The 22,856-nt window shown below is 68.2% G+C and overlaps 1 protein-coding gene across 1 annotated transcript; it reads right to left on the reverse strand.

Moving 5' to 3' along the window:
* Positions 1-1,358: 1,358 nt before the first annotated feature.
* LOC309684782 (neurexin-2-like) lies at positions 1,359-21,757 on the reverse strand (the record flags this gene model as incomplete). Its single annotated transcript, XM_082500647.1, is given in 15 exon segments — positions 1,359-1,478; positions 2,722-2,826; positions 2,829-2,873; positions 2,876-2,893; positions 3,603-3,793; positions 4,390-4,771; positions 5,061-5,180; positions 6,593-6,619; positions 8,554-8,757; positions 9,157-9,540; positions 10,734-11,154; positions 12,527-12,688; positions 16,012-16,056; positions 20,278-20,579; positions 21,640-21,757. Coding segments are annotated over 15 exon segments (2,644 nt in total), but the record flags the coding sequence as incomplete, so codon positions are not given.
* Between the last annotated feature and the right edge of the window lie 1,099 nt (positions 21,758-22,856).

Raw genomic sequence — 22,856 nt, forward strand, 5'->3', positions numbered from 1 at the left:
GGGAGCTCCCCGGACGCCCCCGAAGGGCCTCGGGGGTCCCGACCCCCCCTGGGGAACGGGGCCGGGGGGTGCCGAGCGCCCCCCCGCGGGGGGTCTGGATCCCCCCCCCGGGGCTCAGAGCATGCGGCGGGGGGGGCGAGGGGGGCCCCGGGGCGGGGGGGGCCCAGGGCGGGGGGGGGGCGCGGGGGGGCTCAGAGGGGGTCGAGCATGGTCCGGGGGGGGGGGAGGGGGAGATTGGGGGGGGATGTGGGGATGAGGCGCGGGGGGGGCGGAGGAGGGGGAGATGGAGGACGGGGGGGGCGATGCGGGGCGGGGGATGGAATATGTGGGGCGGAGATGGAAGATGTGGGGCGGGGGATGGAATATATGGGGCGGGGGTGGAGGATGTGGGGCGGGGGATGGAGGCTGCGGGAGGATGAGGATGGGGATGGCGATGAGGATGAAGATGATGAAGATGGGGCCGGGGGGGACCCTCTGGCCTGGGCGGCTCCGGCGGCGGCGGTGGGGCGCGGTGGGGCGCAGTGGGTCGGCGCGGCGGTGGGGGCGCGGTGGGGCGGCGGACGGCCGTGAGGGGCGGCGGCGGCGGCGGTGCTGCAGCGGGAGGGGCGGGGGAGGGGGGAGGGGGGAGGGGGGGAGGGGCCGAGGGGGAGGGGCCACGTCGCGACCCACGGGGGGGGGGGGAGGGGAAACCCACGGACACCCCCGGCAGCCCCACGGGGGACCCACGGAGAGCCGTCGGGGGTCCGTGGAGCCCCACGGGGACCCATAGAGACACACTGCGCCCCACGGCAGCCCCACAGGGACCCCCGGCAGCTCTCGGGGACCCCCAGGACCCCCACAGTGACCCACAGCAGCCCCCCGTCACTCCAACCCCCGTCCTGCCCCACGGCGTCACCGTGCCCCACATCCTGCCCACAGATGACCCACGGGCCAGTGGGTCGGAGTGACACCGGGGGGGGGGGAGAGCCCCCCAGATGCCTGTGTCCCCGGTGGGGGTGTGTGTCACACCGCCAGCCCTCGCACGCCCCTCGTGCCCCACACGTGTGTGCAAAGGGGGAGGGGGGGCTCTGCCCAGAACTCACCTGGGCCTCGGTGGCGTGGGGACACGGGGACCCCGTGGAAGGGACACGCGTGTCCCGTGTATGGCACACGGGGCCACATACACCCCATGAAAGGGACGCGGAGCCACGCACGCCCGTGCAAGGGACACACGTGTCCCATGTATGGCACACGGGGCCGTGTACACCCGCTGCAAAGGACACGCGTGTCCCGTGCGAGGCAGAGGGGGCCACCCGCACCTTGCACAAGAGCCCGTGGCCCACCTGGGCTGTCCCCCGCCCCCCCGCCCCCCCACTCACGGTCGTTGCAGACGGGGCCCCCGTAGGAGGTCATGGTGCAGTCGCACGTGAACCCGTCCCACTGCTGCAGGCAGACGCCCTGGTTGGCACACGACTCCTCCGTGCACGTCGTGCTCGGGCCTGCGGGCGCCGGCGTCACTGGGGTGCCCCCCCCGACCCCCCCCACACCACTCCTCGGTGTCCTCGGGCACCCTCATGCGCCCTCGTGCACCCCCGTCTGCGCTTGTGCGCCCTCGTGCGCCCTCGTGCCCTGAGCACCCCTGGGTGCCCCTCTCTGTGCCCGCAGCCCCCTGTGAGCGCATGTGCACCCCCACGAGCGCCTGGGCACCCCCCTGCAGCCCCCCAGCCCCGGGCACCCCCCGCACCCCATACCCCTTCCTACACCCCCCTTCTCTCTCCTGCACCCCCACACATCCTCCCGCCCCCCACACCCCCTCCTGCCCCCCCGCACCTCCCAGACCCCCTTCTGCCCCCCCGCACATGTTCCTGCATCCCCGTACCCCTTCATACACCCACACCCCCTCCTGCACCCCCAGACCCCCTTCTGCCCCCCCAAACCCCCTCCTGCCCCCCAGACCCCCTTCTTCCCCCCAGACCCCCTTCTGCCCCCCCAGACCCCCTCCTGCACCCCAGACCCCCTTCTGCACCCCCCACACCCCCTCCTGCACCCCCAGACCCCCTTCTTCCCCCCAGACCCCCTCCTGCACCCCCAGACCCCTCCTGCACCCCAGACCCCCTTCTGCCCCCCCAGACCCCCTTCTGCCCCCCCCAGACCCCCTCCTGCACCCCCAGACCCCCTTCTGCCCCCCCAGACCCCCTTCTGCCCCCCCCAGACCCCCTCCTGCACCCCCAGACCCCCTTCTTCCCCCCCAGACCCCCTTCTGCCCCCCCACACCCCCTCCTGCACCCCCAGACCCCCTTCTTCCCCCCCAGACTCCCTTCTGCCCCCCCACACCCCCTCCTGCACCCCCAGACCCCCTTCTTCCCCCCCAGACCCCCTTCTGCCCCCCCCAGACCACCTCCTGCACCCCCACACCCCCTCCTGCACCCCTATACCCCCTTCTGCACCCCCAGACCCCCTTCTGCCCCCCCGACCCCCTCCTGCACCCCCAGACCCCCTTCTGACCCCCCCGCACTCTCCTCTCCCCCCATACCCCCTCCTGCCCCCCCATACCCCCCTTGCCCCCCCAGACCCCCTTCTGCCCCCCCCACACCCCCTCCTGCCCCCCCAGGCCCCCCTTGCCCCCCCAGACCCCCTCCTGCCCCCCCCACACCCCCTTCTGCCCCCCCCCAGGCCCCCCTTGCCCCCCCCAGACCCCCTCCTGCCCCCCAGACCCCCTCCTGCCCCCCCGTGCCCCCTCACCGTCGCAGCCGCGCTGGACGTGGCCCACGCGGTGCAGCGCGTCCCCCAGCAGGTCCGGGAGACGCCCGTTGAGGTCCAGAGAGGCCAAACAGCCCTGGAAGCCCCCCGCGAGGCCACCAGCTTGGGCAGCCGCCCCAGCAGCCCCTTGCTGACCCCCCGATGTACAGCTCCCCTGGGGGGCGGGGGAGGGGGTGTCACCCGTGGGGGCCCACCTGGGGGCACCCCCCGCGGGTGACCCCCTGTATGTGTCCCCCCCCCCGCGGGTGACCCCCCCCATGGGTGTCCCCCCTATGCACACCCCCGTTCGGCTGCACCCCCCCCCCATTCCCCTATAGGTACCCCCCCGTGGGTGCCCCCCCACGTATACATCCCTATGGGTGTCCCCCCATCCGTTCCCCCCCTGCGGGTGCCCCTCTGTGGGTGTCCCCCCCACATATACACCCCTCTAGGTGCCCCCCCCATCCACCCCCTCTAGGTGCCCCCCCACATATATGTCCCTGTGGGTGCCCCTCTGTGGGTGTCCCCCCACATATACACCCCTCTAGGTGCCCCCCCCATCCACCCCCTCTAGGTGCCCCCCCCACATATATGTCCCTGTGGGTGCCCCTCTGTGGGTGTCCCCCCCCCATCCACCCCTACAGGGGCCCCCCCAGTCTATCCCCCCATGGGTGCCCCCCTCCCGCACACATTCCTGTAGGTGCCCCCCCCAATCAATCCCCTCCCCCACGGGTGCCCCTCTGTGGGTGTCCCCACCCATATGCACCTCTATAGGTGTCAACCCCATAGGCGCCCCCCACACATGTCCCGGTGGGTGCCCCTCTGCGGGCGCCCCCCCGCCATATTCGCCCCTATAGGTACCCCCCCGTGGGTGCCCCGCTCACCCTTGAGGTCGAGGTTGCGGGCGCCCTGGCCGTGCTGGGTCACGGGGCGCCCGTCCACCCGCAGCCCGTGCAGCGTCCCCCCCTCCCGGGCCACCGACACCTCGTGCCACCGCCCGTCGTGCAGCGGCTGCTCCGAGTTCCCCTTCATCAGGGAGGGGCCGTCCCCCAGATCGAACACGTAGTGGATGTACCTGGGGGGCAGGGGGCGGGGCCTGAGCCAGGGCGGGGGGCGGGGCCTGGGGCGGGGGCGGGGCCTGAGCCGGGGCGGGGGGCGGGGCCTGGGGCGGGGGCGGGGCCTGAGCCGAGGGGGGGCAACTCAAAGAGATAACGGATGCACCTGGGGACGGGGGGCGTGGCCTGAGGGGGAGGCGTAGTCAGAATCGGGGGCGTGGTCTGAGCAATAAGGGGCGGGGCCTTATATAAGGTGGGGGGGGCTGAGCTAAGGGGGACACCCCCCCAGGCACAACGCAGCGTGCGCACAGCTGGGGAGGCGTGGCCTCGGTTAGGGGGCGTGGCCTCAGCTGGGGAGGAGCCTGTCAAAGGGGGAGGGGTCTGACCGAAGGGGGAGGGGTCTGAGGCAGTTGGGGGGGGCCTCATGAGCGGGGGTGGGCGCCCCGGGGTGGGGGGTCCCCGAGGTGTCCCCAGGGGGTCCCCGAGGTCCTGTGAGGTGCAGAATGTCGTCAATGTCCCCCGACCCCCCCCAGGCAGTCCCCATGGTCTTGGGAGGTTCGGGGGGTCCCCGAGGTCCCCGGGACCACCCCGCCGCCCCCCGCCGAGGCGCCCTCACCCCTTAACGAGCTCCACGACGAGGAAGTCGTTGCCGTTGCCGCTGTTGAAGAGGATGAGGCCGTCGGGGGCGGTGGTCTTGAACTGGAAGAAGAGGTGCATGGAGGTGTAGGCCTGGAGCGTGGCCAGCGCCACGTAGGAGCCGCGGCCGCGGAAGGCCACCGGGTCGGCCACGATGGTCCGGCGGCCGAAGCGGGCGTTGAGCTCGCAGGAGCTGATGTCCCCGTTCTTGCAGAGGTCCAGGTAGGGCAGCCCGTTGAAGAGGAGCCCGCTCAGGTGGCCCAGGAAGTTGGAGGGCACCACCGCCAGGAAGCGCCGCTCCGTCACGATCCCCGTCTCGATGTTGTGGAACTCCAGGCGGGTGTGGGCGCCCGACATCTGCCCTGCGGGGGGGGGGGGGGCGGGGGGCGGTGGGTGTCCCTGCGCCCCCGTGTCCCCACCGACCTCCAGCCCCGCGCGCCACGTCCCCACGGACCTGCGCCCGTGTCCCCACGTCCCTGTGCAACCCCGTCCCCGTGTCCCACCGACCTCTGCAACCACATCTCCACGGACCGGCACCAACATCCCCACGGACCTCCGCCCCCGTCCCCACATCCCCGTGTCCCCACGCACCCGTGTCCCGACGGAGCTGCACCCCCGTCCCCCCATGTCCCCCCCCCCACGTGTCGGCACCTTCGACGGTGACGTTGTCGACGGAGAGCTGGAGGCTGCGCCCGCGCCGCACCACCCGCACCGTGTGCCACTCGTTGTCGTCCAACTTCTGCCCCGCGAAGAGGGTCTCGGGGCCCTTGCCTGGGGGGCGGGGGTCAGCGGGTGACACCGCGACACCGGGCACCGCCGGGTGACACCACAGCACCGGGTGACACCACGACACCAGGTATCGGGGCGCACCACGACACCGGGAACAGCCGGGTGACACCATGACACTGGGTGACACCCCGATACCGGGTGACACCACGACAGTGGGCACCGCTGGGTGACATTAGGCAATGGGTGACAGCATGACACCGGGTGACGCTGCGACACCGGGCATGGCCAAGTGACACCGGGCGACACCACAGCACCGGCACGCACAGCCCGATGACACCACGCGCACGCCTGCAGTCCCCCCGTGCACACCCCCGCAGGCACTGCGCACACGCGTGTGCGCAGCCGAACACCGTGCACCCCCCAAGCCCTGCGCACCCCTGAACGCCGCACACGCCGCACACGCGTGTGCACACACTGCCGCTGCGCATGGACACACGCACACACGCTGCAGCCGCACACGCGTGCACACACGCGCTGTAGCTGTCCACACACGTATGTGCGCACACACGCTACAGCTGTGCACACACACGTGCACACATACACACATGGGCCCCCCCTCGCACACGCACCCCACCACAGCCCTGCGAGTGCCCACACGTGCGAGGGCCGGGGGACACGGGGACACGCAGGGGACACGGGGAGGGGGAGGGAGGGGGGCATGCAGGGAGGTGTGTGCACGTGCACACGCGTGTGTGTGTCCGTGCACAGCTGTGGTGTGTGCGCACACACACGAACTTGTGCCCGGCTGCAGAGTACGTGCACCGTCACAGCACGTGTGTGCAGGTGCGCACGGCTGCAGAACACAGGGACACGCGTGTGCACACCCACAGCTCGTGTGCGTGTCCCCACATGTGTGTGGCACGTGTGAATACGTGTGTGCTCCCGCTCCCCCCAGGACCCCTCCCCTCGGGTAGGACCCCCAGATGCCTGTTCCCTGGGGGGGGCACGTGTGTCACACGTGTGTGCATCCCACCACCCCCCCCATGCACACACGTGTGTCCTTGTGACACCGCCCCCCTCCCCAGCACAGGCACTGTGCACACCAGTGAGTGTGAAATGCTCGGCCTTGCACACACGTGTGTGTTTGTGCACCCCCAGCCCCCGCACACACGTGTGACAGCAGCTGCTGCCCGTGTCCCCGTGTCACACCCCTGACACACGCGTGTGTGCCCCTGGGGGGGCGCTGAGCCTGCTGTGCACACGCACGCGCCCCCACCCTGCACACGTCTTGCACACGCGTGTGCGTGGCTGTGTCCGCGTGTGACCCCGGGGGTGTCCAGCGGACTCAGGCGTCTGGGGGGGTGTCACACCCCATGGGGGACCCTTCGCCCGGGGGGGTCGGGGGGTGTCACACCCCATGGGGGTCCCATGGGCGGGGGCGGGGGGTCACTTACTGGGGTGGCAGCCCACGCGCACGCAGTCTGGGGAGAGAAGAGAGGAGGATGAGGCCCTGCGGAGCCGCGGCCGCGCGCAGCGCCCCGGGGACGGGGGGCGGCCGGGGGGCGCGAGGTGCCAGCGGGGACCGGACTGGGAACTGGGGCGGGACTGGGACGGGACTGGGACGGGACTGGGACGGGACTGGGACGGGGACAGGACTCAGACAGGGACTGGGATGGGACTGGGGACAAGATAAAGGGGGTGACTGGGACTGGACGAGGAGAGGGCGGGCACTGGGATGGGGACTGGGATGGGGACAGGACTGGGAGTGGGATATGATGGGGACTGGGTTGGGATGGGATAGGGACTGGGATGGGACTGGGGGCTTGGACTGGGAGGGAGACTGGGCTGGGAGGGGACCAGGACTGGGATGGAGACTGGGACTGGGTTGGGATGGGACTGGGATGCGGATGGGACTGGGACAGGACTGGGATACAATGGGGACTGGGACGGGACTGGAAGTGGACTGGAATGGGAATGAGATGGGACTGGGATGGGGACCAGGACTGGGACATGTCCCTGTCTGGGGGGGCAGCGGCACCTCGCGGGGGGTCCCCGGCCGCCTCGTGGGGCCCAGCCCGGGGGGGATCCGGGGGGATCCGGGGGGTTCACACCCCCCCCCCAGGGCTGGGCCCCCCCTCGTCAACCGCTGCGGGGCGGGGGGGGCAATCGTGCCGGGACCGGGGGGGGCCATGGGGGGGTCCCCAACCCCGCAGGGGAGTCCCCAGTGCTGTGGGGCTGCAGGGGGGGTCCCCAATCCCATGGGGGGGTCCCCAATATCATGGGGGGGGTCCCGACCCCACAGAGGACCTGCAGCCCCGTGGGGGTGTCATTCCCCCCCCCCAGTATAGGGGGGGCTGCAGGGGGGATCCCCGACGCTGGGGGGGATCCCCGATCCCTTGGGGGGGTCCCCAACCCCTCTGGGGGGTCCCGGCGCTGTGCCCCAAGTGGCAGCGGGGGGGTCACAAGGGCTCCAAACCCGGGGGGGGGGGGGGACGGGACCCGATGGAGACGCGGGTGCCCGAGTCGGCTCCGGTGACACCCCCCACCCAGAGGTGCCAATTTGGGGTCCTGGGTGCTGCTTTGGGGTCCTGGGGTTTGCGGGGGGGGGGGAAGGTGCCGTTAGGGGGGTCTGAGCCCAGTTTGGGGTCTCAGGTGCGATTTTGGGGACCTGGGCACCATTTTGGGGCCGCGGGCACCATTTTGGGGACAGTTTGGGGGTCTCAGACAGCATTTTGAGGACAGTTTCGGGGTTCCAGGCTCCACCTTGAGCATCCCTCTGGGGACCGTTTTGGGGTCACAGACGCCATCTTGAACACCGTTTTGGGGACGTGGGCACCATTTGGGGGTCCCGGACACTGACTGGAGCATCACTATGGGGACAGTTTTGGGGTCACAGACACCATTTTTGGGTCCCGGGCACCGAAATGGGGACAGTTTTGGGGTGCCGGGCACTGATTTGAGCATCCCTTTGGGGATCGATTTGGGGTCACAGAGAGCAACTTGGGCAGTGCTGTGGGGCAGTTTTGGGGTCTCGGGCACCACTTTGGGGTCCCGGGCACTGATTTGGTGACAATTTGGGGGTCTTGGGCACCACTTTGGGGTCCCGGGCACCAAATTAGGGACAGCTTTGGTGTCCCGGGTACCAATTTGGGGTGCCAGGCACGGATTTGAGCATCCCTTTGGGGACCGATTTGGGGTCACAGACAGCAACTCGGGCACCGCTTTGGGGACCGTTTGGGGTCTCGGGCACCGTTTGGGGGTCTCGGGCACCGATTTGAGCATCGCTTTGGGGACCACTTGTGTGGGGGGGGGTGGGGGTGTGCGTCACGAGAGCCGACTCGGGCAGCGCTTTGGGGGTGGGTTTCGGGGCGGTGGGCGTGGCTTTTGGGGGTGTGGGGTGGTTTGGGGGTCTCACCCAGGTTGACGGTGAGCTTCATGCGCCCCCCGTCCAGCTCGAGGCGCAGCGTGTCGGCCGACTGGCGGGAGGTGGTGGCCAGGACGAGGCCGTAGGCGCGGGGGGACATGAAGCGCAGCGCCACGTCCTCCGCCTCCGTCTGCGCCGCCCCCGGCACCAGCACCTTCAGGTACATACTGCCGTCGTAGCTCAGCACCGCCGCCTCTGCAGGATTTCGGGGGGGGGGGGGGGGGTGTCCCCGTCATCGCCGCCCATCGTAGGGGACCCCCACCCGGAGCTAAGGAGCAGCGGGGACCCCCCGACCCCCATCCCCAGGGGGGTCAAGTATATGGGGACCCCCTCCCCAGGGTCGCCCCCCGGGGGGGCGCGGCTGTCCAGGGAACCCCCCAGCATCACAGACCCGGGTGTCGGGGGGGGGCCCCCGCCCCAAGGACCACCCCCGGGGGGAGCCAAGCATTTGGGGGGGGGTCCCAGGCATCGGGGTACCCCCTTGCCCAGGGGTCTCAACTATCTGGGTGCCCCCTCCCCCGCCCCCGCCCCCCCCCCCAGGGGACCCGGGCATCTGGGGGGGGACCCGGGGTGGGGGGGGTCCCCGCCACCCACCGGTCTCGCAGCGGGGTCCCAGGTAGCCGGTGCCGAGGCAGTCGCAGATGAAGCGGTTCCAGCCCTCGCGGCACAGCCCCCCGTTGCGGCAGGGGCCGCTGGCGCAGTGCCGGGGGGGCTCGCGGGCGCAGAAGGGGGTGACGCCGGGGGCCGCGTGGGTCTCGGCCAAGCGCCGCACGTCCCAACTGCGGCCGTCCACGAAGAGGTCGCGGACGCAGCCCACGTAGCCGTAGCGCAGGAAGGCCGTCCAGAGCTCGGGGGGCAGCGGGGGGCCCGGCCGCCCCTCGGGGAGCCCCCCCAGGTACAGCTCCGAGTCCAGGTCCAGCACCTCGTTCTCCCCGCTGGCCAGGAAGGGGGTGCTGCGGCTGTTCACCGACACTGAGCCTGGGGGACAGGGGGACATTGGGGACATGGGGACATTGGGGGACATGGGGGGACATGGAGACATTGGGGGACATAAAGGACATTGGGCACATGGGGACATTGGGGGACATGGGGGGACATGGGGACATTGGGGGACATAAAGGACATTGGGCACATGGGGACATTGGGAGACATGGGGGGACATGGGGACATTGGGGACATGGGGACATTGGGGGACACAGGGTGAGACGGGGACATTGGGGGACATGGGGGGACATGGGGACATTGGGGACATGGGGACATTGGGGGACATGGGGGGACATAAAGGACATTGGGGACATGGGGACATTGGGGGACACGGGGGAACACGGGGGGACACGGGGACATTGGGCACATGGGGACATTGGGGGACATAAGGGACATTGGGGACATTGGGGGACACAGGGTGAGACGGGGACATTGGGGGACATGGGGACATTGGGGATATGGGGACATTGGGGACATTGGGGGGCATAAAGGACATTGGGGACATGGGGACATTGGGGGACATGGGGACATTGGGGGACACAGGGTGAGACAGGGACATTGGGGGACACGGGGGGACACGGAGACATTGGGGGACATGAGGACATTGGAGGACATGAGGACATTGGGCACATGGGGACATTGGGCACATGGGGACATTGGGCACATGGGGACATTGGGACATTGGGGGACACGGGGGGACACGGGGACATTGGGGGACATGAGGACATTGGGGGACATGGGGACATTGGGGGACACGGGGGGACATGGGGACATTGGGCACATGGGGACATTGGGGGACATAAGGGACATTGGGACATTGGAGGACATGGGGACATTGGGGGACATGGGGACATTGGGACATTGGAGGACATGAGGACATTGGAGGACATGGGGACATTGGGGGACACGGGGACATTGGGGGACATGAGGACATTGGGGGACATGAGGGACATGGGGGGACATGGGGGGACACGGGGGGACGCGGGGACATTGGGAGACATGAGGACATTGGGCACATGGGGACATTGGAGGACATGGGGACATTGGGGGACATGGGGACATTGGGGGACATAAGGGACACGGGGGGACACGGGGGGACATGGGGACATTGGGGGACATAAGGGACACGGGGACACAGGGGGACGCCCCAGCGCCCCCGGCACACCCCCTCCCCCCCGCCCCGTCACCTTTCCGCCCGTCCCGCTGCACGTCCACGTGGCACCACTCGCCGTCGGTGACCTTGCGGGCGCTGGCGCGCACTTTGGTGCCGCCGGAGCCCATGTCCAGCAGGAGGTAGAGGTGTCCGTCCAGCAGCTCCAGCGCCAGGTAGTCGGGGCGGGGGCGGCCGGAGCCCCGCGGCCGCCCGGCGCCGAAGAGGAGCAGCCCGTTGGCCTCGGTGGTGCGGAAGTCGAAGGAGACGGAGCCGGCGCGCGCCGCCCGCCACGCCGGCAGCGCCAGGAAGGCCTGCGGGGTGGCGAAGGTGACGGGCTCCAGGGCGGCCACCGCCTCGCAGCGGAAGAGCAGCGCCCCGTGCAGCGTCACCCGCCCGTCGCCCTCCTGCGCCAGCCGCGACAGCTCCAGCTTGAAGTCGTTGTTCTTGTACACCACCTTCGGGGACAGGCGCGGGGTGGCACCGTGTCCTCCGACCCGGCGGCGGCGCGTCCCGGGCATGCGTGTCCCCGGGGTGTCCCCATGTCCCAGGGGCATCCCCCTGTCCCTCTGTCCCAGGGGTGTCCCCGTGTCCCCATGCATCCATGTCCCTGTGGTGTCCCCCGTGGTGTCCCTCATGGTGTCCCCGGGGTGTCCCCGTGTCCCCATGCATCCATGTCCCCATGGTGTCCCCCGTGGTGTCCCCAGGGGCGTCTCTGTGTCCCAGGGGCATCCCCCTGTCCCTCTGTCCCAGGGGCATCCCCGTGTCCCCGTGCATCCGTGTCCCTGTGGTGTCCCCCATGGTGTCCCCCATGGTGTCCCCCGGGGTGTCCCCAGGGGCGTCCCCATGTCCCGGGGGCATCCCCCTGTCCCTCTGTCCCAGGGGTGTTCCCGTGTCCCCGTGCATCCGTGTCCCTGTGGTGTCCCCGTGGAGTCCCCCGTGGTGTCCCCATGTCCCAGGGGCATCACCCTGTCCCTCTGTCCCAGGGGCGTCCCCGTGTCCCCATGCATCCATGTCCCTGTGGTGTCCCCCATGGTGTCCCCCGTGGTGTCCCCTGGGGCGTCCCCATGTCCCCGTGCATCCGTGTCCCCGTGCACCCCGTGTCCCCATGTCCCAGGGGTGTCCCCCGTGGTGTCCCCATGTCTCAGGGGCATCACCCTGTCCCTCTGTCCCAGGGGCGTCCCCGTGTCCCCGTGCATCCATGTCCCCGTGCACCCCACGTCCCATGAGTGTCCCCAGGTCCCCGTGTGCCAGGGGTGTCCCCTGTCCCTCTGCACCCCATGTCCCTCTGTCCCCGTGCACCCCGTGTCCCCAGACACCCCAATGCTCCATGTCCCCAAGCACCCCATGTCCCTTTGTCCCCATGTCCCCATACACGCCATGTCCCCAGGCCTCCCGTGTCCCTGCGTCCCCATGTCCCCATGTCCCTGTGTCCCCGCGTCCCTATGTCCCCGTGTCCCCATGTCCCCGTGTCCCCAGGCCTCCCGTGTCCCCACATCCCCATATCCCCACGTCCCAGCGTCCCCGCGTCCCTACGTCCCCGCATCCCTGCATCCCCATATCCCCGTGTCCCCGCATCCCTGCGTCCCAACGTCCCCACGTCCCCATGTCCCCACGTCCCCACGTCCCTGCATCCCTGCATCCCCGTGTCCCCACATCCCCATATCCCCACGTCCCCACATCCCCACATCCCCGTGTCCCAGTGTCCCCACGTCCCCACGTCCCCGCGTCCCCATATCCCCACGTCCCCACGTCCCCACATCCCCGTGTCCCCACATCCCCGTATCCCCACGTCCCCGTGTCCCCGTGTCCCCGTGTCCCCGCGCTCACGTCCTTGAGGCAGCCCATGAAGTTGTTGCTGACGGGGGAGCCGGGCAGGTCGGCGGTGTTGGGGGACCCCCCCACGTAGAAGAAGTCGTCGGAGCCCAACATGGTGTAGTCCTCCTGCGTGTACCCCGTCGTCGTCAGGATCCCGTCCACCGAGATGGTCACCTGCGGCACGAGCGCGCCAGGCCTCAGCGGGGGCCCCGCACGCCCGCCGCAGCCATTTCTGTGTCTGGGGGGGGGGGGGGCACCCCAAAACGGGGCTGGGGGGGGCGGGGGGTGGTACCCGGGAGGTTGGGGGTGATGGGGGGGGAAATTAGGGTGATGGGGGGGGCAATATGGGCAATGGGAGGCAGTGGGGGGCAATGGGGGGGCGAATAGGGGTGATGGGGGGACAATGGGGGTGATGTGGGGGGCAATGGGGGGCGAATAGGGGTGATATTGGGCAATAGGGGTGGGGGGGGGAGGTGGGGGGACAATGGGGGGGCAAATAGGGCGATGGGGGGGCAACGGGTGATGGGGGGCAATAGGGGTGATGTGGGGGGCAATGGGCAATGGGGGGGCGAATAGGGGTGATGGGGGGACAATGGGGGGGCGAATAGGGGTGATGGGGGGACAATGGGGGTGATGGGGGGTGATGGGGGGGCAAATAGAGGTGATGGGGGGACAATGGGGGTGATGTGGGGGGCAATGGGGGGTGAATAGGGGTGATGGGGGGACAATGGGGGTGGTGGGGGGTGATGGGGGGGCAAATAGGGGTGATATTGGGCAATAGGGGTGGGGGGGAGATGGGGGGACAATGGGGGGGCAAATAGGGCGATGGGGGGGCAACAGGGGTGATGGGGGGCAATAGGGGTGATGTGGGGGGCAATGGGGGGGCGAATAGGAGTGGTGGGGGGTGATGGGGGGCATTGAGGGCGATGGGCGCAATGGGGTGTTTTGGGGGGGGGGCAATGGGAGTGATGGGGGGGAATAGGGGCGGTGGGGGGTCCATGGGGGGTGACGGGGATGGGGGGGCCATGGGGATGGGGGGTGGGGTGGGCAATAGGGGGACGATGTGGGGGGTAACGGGGCAGAAATAGGGGCGGGGGGGGGCGGGGGGGGCTGTGCGGGTGATGGGGGCGACAACAGAGGGGCAGTGGGGGCGGGGGGGTAAATGGCGATGGGGGGGGCGGGGGGGGGCGGGGGGGATTCGGGGGGCGGAGCGGACTGAGGCGCCGCGCGCAGCTGCGCCCGTCTCGGGGCTCATTACGGCTCATTACGGCTCATTAGCGGCAGCTGCTCACGAGGGGCCCCTCCCCCCTCCCCCTCCCCCCCCCCCCCCCCCCCAGCGCTGACACCGGGGGGTGGGGGAGGGGCCCGGACGCCTGAGACCTCCGCTGGTGTCCAACGCCCCCTCCCCCCCCCCCCCCCCGGGGGGACCCCCCGAACCCCCCTCCGCCCCCCCCCCCTCCCGGGGGGACCCCCCGAACAGCCCCCGCGGGGTGGGGGTGGGGTGGCCCTGGGGGACACGGGGACGGGGTGACGATGGGGATGGGGTGACGTTGGGGGGGGGGGATGGGGGGATGAAGGGGAGGGGGTGACCATGGGGGGGAGGGGGGTGACAGGGTGACACCGGGGGGTGACACCGGGGGGGGGAGGGGCGGATTAGTAACGAGTTTTGTGGGTCCTCAGACAGAACCGAACTCAGACAGAAAAATGGCTGTTAGTGGGGCTCAGCGCGCGCGAGGGCGTGCGAGGGCGTGCGAGGGCGCGCGAGGGGCCGTGCACGTGGGCGTGCGGGGGCGGCGGGGGCGGCGGGAGCACCGGGGCCCCGGGAGGGACCGTGGGCAGCCCCGCGCGTGGCTCGCACGCGGGTGTGAGCACACACACACACACACGGGCCGTGAGCACGCGTGGGCACGCTCTCGTGCACGCAGACGTGCCCCGGGCTGGGGGGCGGAGATGCACGCCACGCACACGCGCTCGCACACACACACGCTCGCACACCCCCTGCGGTGACCCACGCACACGCGCGGCCCTTGCACGGGTGCAGACGCAGCCCCATCCTGGCACCAACACACGCCCATCCTGCGCCTCGCACCGACGCGCACTCGTGCACACGCACTGCGCACCTTGCACCAACACACACCCCTGCACCCCTTGCACACCCGCCCAGCACCACCGCACACTTGTGCACCCCCCCATCCTGCGCCTTGCACCAACACCCCCGTGCACACCCCACAGACACACGAGCCTTGCACCAACACACACCTGTGCGCCTCGCACCAGTGCACACCCGTGCACACCCCCCCACACCCCCTGCACAGCCCTCGCACGGACACACACTCATCCTGCGCCGTGCACCAACACCCCCCGTGCCTCGCACCAACACACGCCCCTTGCACACCCCTCCCCCCCCCCCGCGGTGTGTCGGCCCCGGTGCTCCGCCGGCAGCACCCATGGGGGGGGGGGGGTGGGGAGGGGGGGGTGGGGGGCACGGGGAGGGGGAGGAGGAAGGCGGGGGGGTCACAAGTGTTAGTGAGCGTGCGAAGCCGTGCGGGGCCGTGCGAAGCCGTGCGGGGCGGCGGCACAGGCAGCGGGGCCCGATCCCGGGGGGGGGGGGGGGGGGTGTTTGGGGGGAGGGGGTGGGGGAGGGGGTGGCCCCGCTGCCTGCGCGGGGGGGGGGGGGGGGGAAGGGGGGGGCGGCAGCTGCCCACGGGCTTGTCCTGAAAACGCCGTTTCTGTCCTCAATTTGGGGAGGGGGAACCCCCAAAAAATATCACCCACCCCCCACCCCCAGCACACCCCCACCCCCATCCCCCCCCCGGGCCGGGGGGGGTTTCGGGGGGCAAATTGGCTGATTTGGGCACTGCGGAGCCAAGAGATGGCTGTGGGGGGGGTGGGGGGTGTATAAAATTGCCCAAAATCTCAGGGATTCACCCCAAACCCGAGGCTCGGGGCCCCGCATCGCCCTTCCAGGGAAAACAACCAGCACCCCCCGGGCAGGATTTTGGGGGGAAACGGGCTGGTTTGGGCTTCGGGGAGCCGAGACTCGGCTGTGTACGGTGGGTCGTATGAAATTGCCCAAAATCCCAGGGGTGCGCCCCAAAAGGTGGGTTTGGGACCCCGCGTCGCCCCCCCCCGAGGGAAAACATCCCCTCCTGCCCCCAGGCTGGCGGGTTTTGGGGGGGAATCGGCCGTTTTCTGCAGCGGGGCGCTGGGGGGCCCGGCCGCCTGCCACGCCGGGGGCCCAAATTGCCCCAAATCCAAGGAATTCCCCCCAAAATGAAGCGGGGGGTGGGGGCGGGGGGGGGGGGGGAGCCCGAAATACCTCATCCCCCCCCCCCCCCCCGGGGGCAGGATGGCGGGGAGGGAACCGACCGGGTTTGGGGCGGGGGGGGGCGGCTGCGCTGCGGGCGGCGGGGGCGGCGTCAAGTTGCCCAAACTGGGGCGAATTGGGCCCGAAGAGGGGCCGCGAGCCAAGGAGTAACAATTAGAGTGATAACTACCAGGTAATGCAGTTTGTTTACCATAGCGTGTCCGATCCCGGCGTGCTGGGGGGGCGCCGGGGGGGCCCAGAGCCAAACAAAAAGAGGAAGAAAAGGACAAAACACAACGACAAAAAAATGACACGTTGGCCGGGGGAGGGGGGGCGGGGGAGAGGGCGGGGGGTTAAGTCGTTTTGGGGGGGTTGGGGCTATTTTGGGTTGGGGGGGGGGTGGGGGGGGGGGTGGTTGGTTGGTGGGTTGGTTTTTTTTTTGGTTGTTTTTGGGGTTTTTTTTGGTTTTTTTTTTTGTTTGTTTGTTTTTTTGTTGTTTGGGGTATTTTTTTGGTTTGGGTATTTTTTTGGTTTGGGTATTTTTTTGGTTTGGGTTTGGGGCTTTTTTTTTGGTTTGTTCTCGGGGCTTTTTTTTTGGTTTTGGGGGGGGCCCCCCCCAGGATTAGTGGGGGGCGGGGAGGTTAGTGGGGGGGGGGGCCCCGGCGGCCGTAAGCGTGTTAGTCGCACGCGCACACACAACGAGGGGGGGGGGGCGTTGCACGAGGGGGGGGGGAGGGGGGGTGGGGGGTGGGGGGTTCGTCGCACGAAGGGGGGGTGGTTGCGCGGGGGGGGAGGGGCTGCGCCCACCTTCGGGGGAGAGAAGCAGAAAGTCATTAGAGGGGGGAGGGGGGCGCGGAGACCACCCCCACCCCCTCCCCCACCCCCCCAGCCCACCCCCCGTCACCCCACGGGGCAGTTGGGGGGACTGCGGTGTCGGGGGGGGGCACCAGTTTGGGGGGGGCCCCCGGTGTCCACCACCCCCAGCTGGGTGGTTGGCCGACATCCCCAGTGCTCCCAGTGCTCCCAGTTTGAGGAGCAGCCCCCCAGTGTCCACCACCCCCAGTTGGGTACTCGACCAACATCCCCAGTGCTCCCAGTGCTCCCAGTGCTCCCAGCGAAGTAGCTGACCAAGGAGTCCATCAACCGCAGTTGGACAGATGACCAAGGTATCCAGTGCTCCCAGTGCTCCCAACTGGGGAGCAGCTCCCAGTGTCCACCACCCCCAGTTGGACAGTTGACCAACATCCCCAGTGCTCCCAGTGAAGCAGTTGACCAAAGAGTCCACCACCCCCAGCTGGATAGACGACCAATAGCCCCAGTGCTCCCAGTTTGAGGAGCAGCTCCTGGTGTCCATCGCCCCCAGTTGGGGAGTTGACCGACATTCCCAGTGCTCCCAGTTGGGTAGTTGACCAAGGTGTCCATCAACCCCAGCTGGATAGATGACCAAGGCACCCAGTGCTCCCAGTGCTCCCAGTTTGAGGAGCAGCTCCCAGTGTCCATCACGCCCAGCTGGGGAGCTGACCAAGGTGCCCATTGCTCCCAGTGCTCCCAGTTGGGTGGTTGACCAAGGTGTCCATCAACCCCAGTTGGGGAGCTGACCAAGGTGCCCAGTGCTCCCAGCTGGGGAGCAGTCCCTGGTGACCATCACCCCCAGTTGACCAAGGACCATCGGCCCAGATGAGCTACCAAGGTGTCCAGTGCTCCCAGTGCTCCCAGTTGGGGAGTTGACCAAGGTCCACCACCCCCATCAGGCTGCCCAGTGCTCCCAGCTGGGTTGTAGACCAAGATCCACCACCCCTGTTAGGCTGCCCAGTGCTCCCAGTGGAGTGCTCGACCAAGATCCACCACCCTGGTTGGGCTGCCCAGTGCTCCCAGTTGGGTGCTCCACCAGGATCCACCACCCCGTCGGGCTGCCCAGTGCTCCCAGTTGAGCGCTCGACCAAGATCCACCACCCCATTGGGCTGCCCAGTGCTCCCAGTTGGGCGCTTGACCAGGATCCACCACCCCGTCGGGCTGCCCAGTGCTCCCAGTTGAGCAGTTGACCAAGATCCTCCACTCCATTGGGCTGCCCAGTGCTCCCAGTTGGGCGCTCCAGCAGGATCCACCACCCTGTTGGGCTGCCCAGTGCTCCCAGTTGAGCGGTTGGCCAACATCCACCACCCCCTTGGGCTGCCCAGTGCTCCCAGTTGAGCGGTTGACCAAGATCCTCCACTCCATTGGGCTGCCCAGTGCTCCCAGTTGGGTTGTAGACCAAGGTCCATCACCCTGGTTGTGCTGCCCAGTGCTCCCAGTTGAGCAGTTGACCAAGATCCACCACCCCCTTGGGCTGCCCAGTGCTCCCAGTTGGGCGCTTGACCAGGATCCACCACCCCGTCGGGCTGCCCAGTGCTCCCAGTTGAGCAGTTGACCAAGATCCTCCACTCCATTGGGCTGCCCAGTGCTCCCAGTTGGGCGCTCCAGCAGGATCCACCACCCTGTTGGGCTGCCCAGTGCTCCCAGTTGAGCGGTTGGCCAACATCCACCACCCCCTTGGGCTGCCCAGTGCTCCCAGTTGAGCGGTTGACCAAGATCCTCCACTCCATTGGGCTGCCCAGTGCTCCCAGTTGGGTTGTAGACCAAGGTCCATCACCCTGGTTGTGCTGCCCAGTGCTCCCAGTTGAGCAGTTGACCAAGATCCACCACCCCCTTGGGCTGCCCAGTGCTCCCAGTTGGGCGCTCGACCAGGATCCGCCACCCCATTGGGCTGCCCAGTGCTCCCAGTTGAGTGGTTGACCAACATCCACCACCCCCTTGGGCTGCCCAGTGCTCCCAGTTGGGCGCTCCAGCAGGATCCACCACCCTGTTGGGCTGCCCAGTGCTCCCAGTTGGGCGCTCCACCGGGATCCACCACCCCATTGGACTGCCCAGTGCTCCCAGTTGAGCGGTTGACCAAGATCCTCCACTCCATTGGGCTGCCCAGTGCTCCCAGTTGAGTGGTTGACCAACATCCACCACCCTGTTGGGCTGCCCAGTGCTCCCAGTTGGGCGCTCCACTGGGATCCACCACCCCCTTGGGCTGCCCAGTGCTCCCAGTTGGGCGCTCCACCGGGATCCACCACCCCGTTGGACTGCCCAGTGCTCCCAGTTGGGCACTTGACCAGGATCCTCCACTCCATTGGGCTGCCCAGTGCTCCCAGTTGGGCACTTGACCAGGATCCTCCACTCCATTGGGCTGCCCAGTGCTCCCAGTTGGGCGCTCCACCGGGATCCACCACCCCCTTGGGCTGCCCAGTGCTCCCAGTTGGGTGGTTGACCAAGATCCACCACTCCATTGGGCTGCCCAGTGCTCCCAGTTGAGTGCTCAACCAGGATCCACCACCCCGTTGGGCTGCCCAGTGCTCCCAGTTGAGCAGTTGACCAAGATCCACCACTCCATTGGGCTGCCCAGTGCTCCCAGTTGAGCGGTTGACCAAGATCCTCCACTCCATTGGGCTGCCCAGTGCTCCCAGTGCTCCCAGTTGGGCACTTGACCAGGATCCTCCACTCCATTGGGCTGCCCAGTGCTCCCAGTTGGGTGGTTGACCAAGATCCACCACTCCATTGGGCTGCCCAGTGCTCCCAGTTGGGTGGTTGACCAAGATCCACCACTCCATTGGGCTGCCCAGTGCTCCCAGTTGGGCGCTCCACTGGGATCCACCACCCCCTTGGGCTGCCCAGTGCTCCCAGTTGGGCACTTGACCAGGATCCTCCACTCCATTGGGCTGCCCAGTGCTCCCAGTTGAGCAGTTGACCAAGATCCTCCACCCCGTTGGGCTGCCCAGTGCTCCCAGTTGGGTGGTTGACCAAGATCCACCACCCCCTTGGGCTGCCCAGTGCTCCCAGTTGGGCACTTGACCAGGACCCTCCACTCCATTGGGCTGCCCAGTGCTCCCAGTTGAGTGGTTGACCAAGATCCTCCACTCCATTGGGCTGCCCAGTGCTCCCAGTTGGGCGCTCGACCGGGATCCACCACCCCGTTGGGCTGCCCATTGCTCCCAGTTGGGTGGTTGACCAAGATCCTCCACTCTATTGGGCTGCCCAGTGCTCCCAGTGCTCCCAGTTGGGCGCTCCACCAGGATCCACCACCCCGTTGGGCTGCCCAGTGCTCCCAGTTGAGCAGTTGACCAAGATCCACCACTCCATTGGGCTGCCCAGTGCTCCCAGTTGAGTGGTTGACCAAGATCCTCCACCCCCTTGGGCTGCCCAGTGCTCCCAGTTGAGCAGCTGACCAAGATCCACCACTCCATTGGGCTGCCCAGTGCTCCCAGTTGAGTGCTCAACCAGGGTCCACCACCCCGTTGGGCTGCCCAGTGCTCCCAGTTGAGCGGTTGACCAAGATCCTCCACCCCCTTGGGCCAAGCAATGTCCACCGCCCCCCATCGGGCCCCCCGCCCCCCCCGCCCCCCCCCGCCCCCCCCGCCCCGCCCCCCGCCCTACCTGGCGCAGGTTGCGGGTGACGCGGATGTCGTGCCAGTCGTTGTCGTTGAACTTGCCGTTGACGGGCTCCACCAGCGCCTCGAAGGCGCCGGAGCCGAGGTTGATGACGAGCCAGACAGCGCCGCCCTTGAGCGAGAGGTTGACGTAGTCGGCGGATTTGCCGGTGTGCAGCAGGAGGCCGTTGCGCTGCAGCGTGCGGAAGGAGAGCGTGAGCTCGTCCGTGCTGCTCTGGATGGGGTTGTGCGAGAGGTCGTAGCAGAAGAACTCGTTGCCCTTGAAGGTGGCCACGTACTCCTCCCGGCCTGCGGGGACCGCCCGTCAGCCCCCGGGGCCCTCCCCGGCACGGGCGCCGCGCACGGGGGCGCCGGGATGGGGACGTCGGGATGGGGGCCTCGCACGGGGGCCTCGCACGGGGTGGTGAGATGATGGGGACTGCGCACGGGGGCCTCGCACGGGGACCTGGCCACGGGGACATCGCCGTGGGGACCTCACACAGGGGTGTTGAGATGGGGACCTCGCACGGGGGCCTCGCACGGGGGCCTCGCACGGGGTGTTGAGATGGGGACCACGCACGGGGGCCTCGCACAGGGACCTGGCCACGGGGACATCGCCGTGGGGACATCACCATGGGGACCTCACACAGAGATGTTGAGATGGGGACCTCGCATGGGGGCCTCGCACAGGGACCTGGCCATGGGGACATCACCATGGGGACATCACAATGGGGACCTCGCACGGGGGCCTCGCACGGGGACCTGGCCATGGGGACATCGCTGTGGGGACATCACCATGGGGACCTCGCACGGGGGCCTCGCACAGGGACCTGGCCACGGGGACATTGCCGTGGGGACATCGCATGGAGATGTTGAGATGGGGACCTCGCACGGGGGCCTCGCACGGGGACCTGACCACGGGGACATCACAATGGGGACCTCGCATGGGGGCTTTGCATGCGGGTGTTGAGATGGGGACCTCACATGGGGACCTCGCACGGGGACCTGGCCACGGGGACATCGCAATGGGGTCATTGCACCAGGACCTTGCACGGGGACCTTTGCACTTGGATGTTGCAACGGGGACACTGCACGGGGACCTCGCGCCGTGGAGACCTTGTGCGGGGACTCGGCCATGGGGACATCACGAGGGGAACATGCGATGGGGACCGTGCACCAGGGACCTCGCACGGGGACCTCGTGATGGGACGCTGCACTGGGGGCGTTGCACGGGGACACGGCCATGGGGACATTGCACGACGGCCTCGCACGAGGACTTTGCACCAGGACGCGGCCGTGGGGACATCGCACGGGGACGTCGCACGAGGGCGTCGCACGAGGGCGTGGCGCGGGGTCGGGGGGCACTGACCTTTCGCCGCCTGCAGGATCTCTCCGGCGCCGCGGCCGGGTGACCCCTCGGTGACCTCGGCGGGCCCTGGGGGAGGGGCGGGGTCAGGGGCGGGGGCGGGGCGGGGGAGGGGCGACATGCCTGGGCGTGGCTGTGCCGGGGACACGCCCCCCCGCCCCCTCCCCCCGCCCCCGCGCGAGGTGGCCGCCCCTCCCCCCCCCCCCCCCCCCCGCGTGTCGCACGAGCCACAGACACGATGTGGGGGAGGGGATGGGGGGGGGGAGGGGGAGGATGACATGAGGATGACGATGGCGATGGGTGGGGGGAGGGGCCCGACGGCGGCACGCGGGGGGAGGGGCGCGTCATTACCTTGGCCGGTGACTCGCAGGTGGGCGGGGCCTGGGGGGGGCGGAGCCAAAGCGGAAGGCGGGAGGAAAGCGAAAGTGGGGGGAGGGGGGGAGGGGGGGAGAGAGAAAGGGAAAGTGGCGGCGGCAAAGGAAGCGAAAGCGGCGGAAGAAAGCGAAAGTGAAGGGGCGGGAAATGAATTTGTGAAGGCCGAAGCGGTAAAAGAAAGTGAAAGTAGCGAAAGAGAACGGCGAAATGGATTTAAAAGAAAAGCAAAAGTGATTTAAAGAAGACAAAATAATGAAAGTGGAAATATGGGAAAAGCGGAAGTGAAGGAAAGCGGGAAAAAAAAAAAAAGGAAATGAAGCAAAAGGAGCAAAAAGAAGAAGGAAAGGCGGAAGGGTGAAAAAAGGGAAAGTAAATGGAAAAGTGCAAAAAGATCAAAAAAAAAAAAAAAAAGCCAAAAGAGGAGAAAAAGAAAAGCAAAAAGAATCAAAGAAAGGGAAAGTGAGGACAGGAAACGGGCAAAAAAGGTAAAAATCAATCGAAATAAGGGAAAAAGGGAAAAGAATGAAAAAAAATGTTAAAGGGGAAGAAATAATAAAAACGGCAAAATTATTACAAAGCGAAACGTGAGAGAAAATGACAACGAGAGAAAAAATAATTTTGAAAAGAGGGAAAACAAAAAAGCAAAGAAAAAGACGGGAAAGTTGAAGGTTCACAGAGTAACAAAAGAAAAAAAACCCGAAAGACCCCAAAAAGAAGCGCAAACGATGGCAAAGGCGGAGGTGCGCGCGGCAGCAGTGGGGGAGGGGAGAGAAGAGGCGTCACGTGGGCCCCGTCACAACTTAAAGCGCTTTAACTTGTGACGGCATCGGGCGATGCCGGGGGGG

The sequence above is a fragment of the Vanellus vanellus genome, assembly GCF_965231255.1.
Source record: "Vanellus vanellus genome assembly, contig: HAP1_SCAFFOLD_1941, whole genome shotgun sequence".
Taxonomy (NCBI): Eukaryota; Metazoa; Chordata; class Aves; order Charadriiformes; family Charadriidae; genus Vanellus; species Vanellus vanellus.